Here is a 7,251-nt window from a genome sequence, read left to right on the forward strand (position 1 = left end):
CCATCTGTTCATCCATCCATCCATCCATCCATCCATCCATCCATCCATCCATCCATCCATCCATCCATCCATCCATCCAGGAGAACTTTGAAGTTCATTATGGAGGATCCAAAAGCCAGAATTCATCTGAAGTCCCTTCAGTATTTTCTCAGTTTTCCTAAAAGTTTCCTGCCTGTTTAATTCTCCCTGAAACCTCCAAAGGGATTTTACTGACTTTACTGAGTCCAGTAGGCTCTTGTTCTGACCACAGCCCGTCTTAAACCCTTCCAATGATCCCCACTTTAGACAAATCCGTCCACTTTGGTGAAATGTATTTTTATTTTTCTGTGCGTTATGCTTTTACATTTTTAAATGTTCTAGTAGAGTTAATATGCAGCAAACACATGGAGGAGTTTATCTCCCCACTCTGGGTAAGGAAGTAGATAAATGTTCCCTGATTTCAAAACTTTGGCTGAAGTGGCTCTTCTATATTACAGTTAATGTCTTCTGAAGTTGTATTCAAATAAATTTGCCTTTTTTTCCAAAGTATTTTACTAAAGTAGATGAAGAAAATGGGCATCAGAAAACATCAAAAAGGTGTTTGCTAAAAATACTAAAAACTGAGTAACAGTTTTACGTTATTATAAATAATATAATTAGAAAGACACAAATATAAGGTGTGTAATTTCTTGTATTTTAAAATAAAATATGTAAGCAGTTTATTCTGTGGAGCTGTAAGGTGTGGTGTCATAAGGTGTGGTGGGTCAGAGTTTAATCTTTCCTCTGAAATGGTTAAATATTAACTACATAATGTAACTTTCCTGTTAAATTATGAGCCTCTGCAAAATGTTGGAACCAAATCCTGCTTTTTATCCCAAACATAAAACTTGAAAACGTTACATTAATACATTTTTAATACCATTATGCTCACATTGCTGTTAAAGTTTCAGCATACATGTTAAATGTACATAAAGTTCACTCTTTCATTTTCAGGTTGATTCTGCGTTATGATTAAATATTAACCAGGTCTAACTTTCCTCAAGATAATAAAACAACATCCAGTCTGGGAGTCCTGGTGTGAATCTGCACGATACTTTCCGGAGGGTTTGGTTTCACATCATTATGAGGGTTAGAATGATTTCTATTTGACCTAAAATTAATTTAAAACATTTTGAATTAGTTTGTAAAACAAAGTGAGAAAATCTTCAATAAAACGTCTCCAGTCTGAGGACTTTGACCGAATAACGCGAGGAGAAAAGAGGAAACTAGAACGCCACTAAAAAGGTATTTCATTCATTCTATTCTCTTATTTCTTATTATTGTTTCCCAAAGCTTCTTATTTACTAACATACACTGTTAATAGTTCAATGTGAAGCTTCTTTTTACGGTAACAGAAAATGTAAGTTTCTGTAGCTGGTAATAAAATCACGTCAGCTGCAGGACGACATTTTGTTTTAACGTGTTCATGTAGATGTTTTCTGTACGACTATCAGTCTCTACTTTCATCAAAGTTTGACCCAAACTTATTCACTTTCTATCAGTCATGTTGGTTTCTGGCTTTTATTTTTAGCAGAGAACCTTTTGGATCCAAACAGATTTTAAACCAGGATCAGGTCTTTACAATAAACACCTTAAATCTACATAATGCTGGTGTTTATTGTAACCAAACATCTTACCTGCTAAAAAACATTGTTTTATTTAACCTAACAAACATTTTGCTTTTTCCTTTCTTAAGGACAAAAGAGGTTTTCTTTTAGCAGCCAAATCCCTGCTTGTTAAATATTCTTGATGTGATGTGGAAAACAGAACTTATTTTTATTTTTCTGTACATTTGAAAACCTGGAGTCTTTCCTTCCTGGTTTCCATGCATCTCTTTTCTAAAACAGTGGTTTCACCTGCTGCTAGTAATTTCCTTAAATACAGCGGGATGCAGGAGGCATCTGGTCAGGATGCCTCCTGGACGTCTCCCTGGTGAGGTGTTCCGGGGACGTCTCATCGGGAGGAGGCCCCGGGGAAGACCCAGGACACGCTGGAGGGACGATGTCTCTCAGCTGGCCTGGGAACGCCTTGGGGTTCCTGGAGGAGCTGGAAGAGGCTGGAGAGAGGGAAGTCTGGGCCTCCCTTCTGAAGCTGCTGCCCCTGTGACCCGACCCCGGATGAGCGGCAGAAAATGGATGGATGGATGGATGGATGGATGGATGGATGGATGGATGGATGGATGGATGGATGGATGGATGGACAGCGGCTTGCAGTTATTTTGATTTTCTTAGTCATTGTTTTTAGCATTGCTGTATGAAGGAATGATGAATGAAAGTTGTCAAAGAAACTGTGACAGCACACTTAACTCATGTAATCAGTTTTGAAATTCTGTCAAACTGATGTCTAAAAACAATAAATCAATAAATAGGTTGTCATTGTTTGTTAGTAAACATTTCCAAGCTTTAAATTTATATCTGTGTGTTTCAGTTTTTGTGTCTCCAAGATGATTCACAACCCAGATGGATTCATTTCTGGATTCTTTATCAGCTTAATTCTTCTGATTCACCTCAACGAAGGTAAGTGCAGGAATCAGGATTCTGGTTTCAGACATGGAGTTGGGGAGCAATTTAGATTTATAAAGAAAGACTTCAGACTTAATTTAGACTGGTCTAACATAAAAATCTCATTAATTTTATTAAGCAGGAGTAACAGCCTGCTTAATCAAGCAAGGTATTACGAAGCAGGTTAACTTACACTAAACGGTATGTAGGTTACCGTTTAAAGTACATACCAGCGATGGGTGGTAAGTGATGGGTTTCCACAGTGAAAAAAAAATTCTAATTTTATCTTAATCCCAATCCAGCTGGTATTTATATTTTGCTGGTAATAAAGCAGATTTTTCCTGTAGGAACTTGTATTTTTTCCTCAGGCTTTTAGGCTGAGATTTGAAGACAAAATTAGGTTTAAAATATCCACAGTTAGATGGATAAAGCAGAAAATTAATTTGTTTTTGAGAATTTGTTGCTAGTTACCTATAACAGAGAAAAACTATATCCTGAAATGTGAAATGTTTTGTTTCTCAGGTCAGCAGGAGGCCGATTCGTCTCAGACCATCAGAGCGATGCCTGGCGATGACGTCGTCCTGCCCTGTCATGTGGATCCTCCTCAGGATCTTTCTCAGTTTACAGTGGAGTGGGGCAGACCAGACCTCAAACCCAGATTTGTGCATGTTTGGCACAACCAGAAGGAATATTTAGCTGACCAAAACAAAGTCTTTAAAGGACGAACGTCTCTGTTCAATGACAAACTGAAGGACGGAAACTTTTCTCTGAAACTGTCTGATGTGAGACATTCTGACAACGGAAGATACAGATGTTACAACCCGAAGGAGAAGACAGAATATTTTATCCAGCTTCTCGTTGGTGAGGAAACCAAACAATAAACATGTATTTAATTTAAATACATGTTTTAAATACATGTTTTTAATAAGACTGATTAACAGACTGACTAATAGTCTTATTAAAACCAAACAGGTTCCACATTGAGATATATTGTTAACTTAGTGTTGGGCTTAAAATGGTTTGGATCAGAATGAAGATAAAACAAGAAGAGTCTCAATAACTAAAATAAGGTAAATATTAAACATGGAAGGTGTTACACTTTATCTACAAAGATTTACATCACAGTTACAGGAGCAACATGGTGCAGATTATTTAAATCAGGATTTTGTTTGAGTCACTTTCTGTCATCATGAAGTGTGTTGGAGCAGAACGGACATAGAAGAAACATAAAGAAGAAAATAATTATACTGGAAGTTTATTAATGATGAAAAGAAGAAGATGAAAGTTATTAATTTAAATTACAACACAAACAGTAAAACAATTTTACAATCAATCAATATTAAGCTCTAAACTGAGGTATTTAACTCCTTTGATGTTTCAAGTTGGTGATCAATAAATTATTCCTAAAAAAATGACTCCTAAACCTTTCAGGATCTATTTTTACTGAATAGTTTACCTGTCATCATCAGGCTCCGCCTCCTCACCTGGTGCCAGTTTATCTGGACTGGATGTCAGCAGCAGTGGAGTGATGCTGGACTGCAGCGCTGCAGGCTGGTATCCAGAACCTGAGATGTTCTGGCTGGACGGAGACGGAAACATCATGTCTGCTGGAGCTGCAGAGAAAAGCACAGATCCTGATGGTGTTTACACTGTTAGCAGCAGAGTGACTGTAGAGAAGAGAAACAACAACAACTTTACCTGCAGAGTCCAGCAGAGAGACATCAACCAGAGCAGAGAGACACACATTCATGTTCCAGGTGGGAGAATAAAACACTTTAAACACTTTAGTTATTTCACTAACGGTTCTGTTTGGTCGTGTTTCAGATGATTTCTTCATCAATGAGAGCAGCTGCTCCGTTTCTATCAGCTTCAATGTCATTTTAGTCGTCATGTTTGTTCTTGGAGTCGCTTTTATTATTTGGATGAAGAAACAAAACAAAAATGGTGAGTGAGTTTTCGTAGAACCCTAATAAACATTTACAATCTTAAATAAAAACAATTTTCAGTCTCTGTGTAGGAATTATACTGATGAATAACTTTCATCTGAATTCACTTCTTGTTTCTACAGAAAAGAAGAAGTTAAAGAAAATCAATGAAGAGCAAAAGAATCTCATTACAGCACCAAGACTAGAGGATGAGTTAGAAAAGAGGAACAAGGATCAGAAAATCATTGATCAGCAGATTAAATCACTAACAGAGATGTTAGAGGAACTGAAGGAGCAGAAAAAACAATTTGATGATCAAACAGTGGAGGCAGATAAAATGATTGAGGAGGATGAGAAGAAGTTTAGGGCTGTTGATGATGAAGTAACAAACCAGACGGGGAACGTGATAGAAAAAAAAGCACAAGGATATTTAAAACTGAAGGGAATTATAGTAGAGACCAAAGAGAAACTGACTGAAAAAAAGAAAGGTCATCAACAGGTCGGATATATGACAGATAAACTGATAAAGAGAACAAATGATGAAATTAACAAACTGAAGGAGAGAAAAGAGGAGATAGAAAATCATGTAAAGAAAATACAAAAACAACTTGATGAAAAATAGTCAAAGGAATAAATCTGATGTCACTCATGAGCCAGAAATAAATGAAGTTTTCATTTATTCTGCAACATTTTGATGAGAGAAAAGTTTCAACAAGTTCAAACTCAACAGATTTACTGCAAACACTGAGATTTTTTAATAACTGAGAGCATTAAAGTTTAGATGTGGATTTAATCTGACAGGTGAAAAAACTGCTGCAAACTCAGGATAAACCTACAGAAAACATACATAAAATATGACAATTTTACATGTATGTCTAAAATCTGTTTCTTTGTTATTGTTTTTACTGAAATATATGAGAAATAAAATATGAATGAAATGTTTCTCAACATAAATCAATGAAAATGTAATATTTGTAATCAGCTTTGCATATAATGTAACCATGTTTAAATAACGTTTATTTGTTCAATTTATTTTGTTTTTAAAAACAAATAAATCTGATTTTATGTTCTACTGGTTGGTTGTCTTTCTATCATTGATCAGGTAAAATAACACATTATGAATACTCACAAATAGAGTAAAAGTTTGCTGGATTGTAAATTTTACTTAAGGAGCTTTTATTAATTATTTTTAATAAACATAACATCACATCCTGTTTTTCTGTTATTTAAATGTTAATATTTTTATTATAAAACCATGAAGCATCATCCATCTTTTTTTGTTTGTTTGTCTTTCGTCCCTCAGATGAAATCAGAAGGAAAAGAAAGTTCAGCTGTAGATCTGAACTTCTCATTTCTGTTTTACTTCATCAGAGTTTCACATTATTGTTTATTTACTTTAGTAAAAATTATAAGCTGTTAATTGGAGGTTTATATTGACAGTTGTCTTCTAAGAACATGTAGAAACTGGAAAATAGTTTGACATTCATACAGTTGTGGAGATTAAACCTGATAGTTTTTTATAATATGAACATTTCTAATCATATCCAAATCAGTTATTGAACCTCTGGTGTTTTTAGCAAACGGCTGCAATAAAACAACATCTGCTTCTTCAGATTTACTCTGCTCAGCTTCAGATAAAATCTAATTTAACTTAACTAAACTCCTGTTTGGTTTTTATTTTTTTTGTTTACCTGCTCATGTAAGTTATACATTTTATTTTCAAAAAAAAGAAAAGAAAAACACTTTAATAATCCTGAAGTGAAACTGTGTAGTTTATTGCTGAACATCTGACTTCATTATGGAAACAACCAATAAGTTTATCCAACCTCTTCTATGTAAAACATTGAGAAACTTACTGATAGAGATTTTTTGGTATTATCATTTTGTTCATATTCAGTCTAATGTTAAGATTTTCAGTCTAAAGTGTTCTCTTCCTTATGTGTGTATAAACTGACCTGGAGGTCGCAACTGTCTGTTTCATCTTCATGTGAAACAGTTAACTCTGTGTTTCTCAGACCTTAACAACCAGAATACCTCCTAACTTAAGATGTTTATCTTCTTCTTCTTTATTGACAGTTTGACCTAGAGTTGAACTGGGCTCAGATCGTAGATCAGATATCACACCTGGAACTGAGTTGCTGGTTTGTTTGGGTTAAATGTTTTACGACCTCTGTTGTTTTCCTGACTGCTCTGCTTGTGACAATAAAACAGGGGCTCACGCGGAAGCAGATCAGAACTCTCTGTGAACGGCCTGGAGAGGCGGTTGGCAGAGATTTCTCCTTTTGCAAAAGTTGCCTTGAAATTCATATATGTTGTCTGTGGTTCTTTATTAGGTCTGAGAAAAATACCTAACACTTACTAAATAGTTGATTTAAAAACATGTTTTACACTTTAGCTTTTGAAAGTCATTGATTTTAATTTCAGTTTCAACTTAACATTAAAAGCAAATTTGACTTTTTTCCCACCATGAAGTTTTGAGCAGTGTGAACATAATAAATTTCTACATCTCCATCTAGTTTATGAGCCATTCTGATTGTTTTCTGATAAGTGATTCTGTTTGTGCTTCTTGATAAACTGGGGATCTCTCCATGGTAACAGCCGTGTTGTGAAACAATGCAGGTTTTATCATATAGCAGGTAAATGTTGCCCTGTTTTATCTGGATCTGTAAGCAGATTCAGAAACCAAGTTAAACTAATTCAAATTCCTGGCAAACTGTTTTGTTCTGGCAGGTTGAGAGAGCACCAGTCCTCAGGTGGAAACATTTGATCCTTTGGTTTCAATGACGGTAATTAAAGCAACACTGCAG

At 35.3% G+C, this 7,251-nt stretch overlaps 1 protein-coding gene across 3 annotated transcripts; it reads left to right on the forward strand.

Annotated features, from left to right (window-relative positions):
• The first annotated feature begins 1,007 nt into the window (after nucleotides 1-1,007).
• LOC103130540 (butyrophilin subfamily 2 member A1-like) lies at nucleotides 1,008-5,330 on the forward strand. Of its 3 annotated transcripts, XM_007541956.2 has the most exons (6): nucleotides 1,008-1,263; nucleotides 2,446-2,534; nucleotides 3,042-3,380; nucleotides 3,989-4,276; nucleotides 4,344-4,463; nucleotides 4,588-5,330. In XM_007541956.2, the coding sequence occupies exons 2-6, from the start codon at nucleotides 2,462-2,464 to the stop codon at nucleotides 5,064-5,066; spliced, it is 1,299 nt and encodes a 432-aa protein (XP_007542018.1). In that variant the 5' UTR covers nucleotides 1,008-1,263; nucleotides 2,446-2,461; the 3' UTR covers nucleotides 5,067-5,330. The 3 variants fall into 3 exon arrangements, with proteins under 3 accessions (XP_007542018.1, XP_016521492.1, XP_016521493.1); XM_016666006.1 differs by lacking the exon at nucleotides 1,008-1,263 and having other exon boundaries at nucleotides 2,370-2,534; XM_016666007.1 differs by lacking the exon at nucleotides 1,008-1,263 and having other exon boundaries at nucleotides 2,450-2,538.
• Nucleotides 5,331-7,251: the final 1,921 nt, after the last annotated feature.

Source organism: Poecilia formosa, unplaced genomic scaffold (assembly GCF_000485575.1).
Source record: "Poecilia formosa unplaced genomic scaffold, Poecilia_formosa-5.1.2 Scaffold645, whole genome shotgun sequence".
Classification (NCBI taxonomy): Eukaryota; Metazoa; Chordata; class Actinopteri; order Cyprinodontiformes; family Poeciliidae; genus Poecilia; species Poecilia formosa.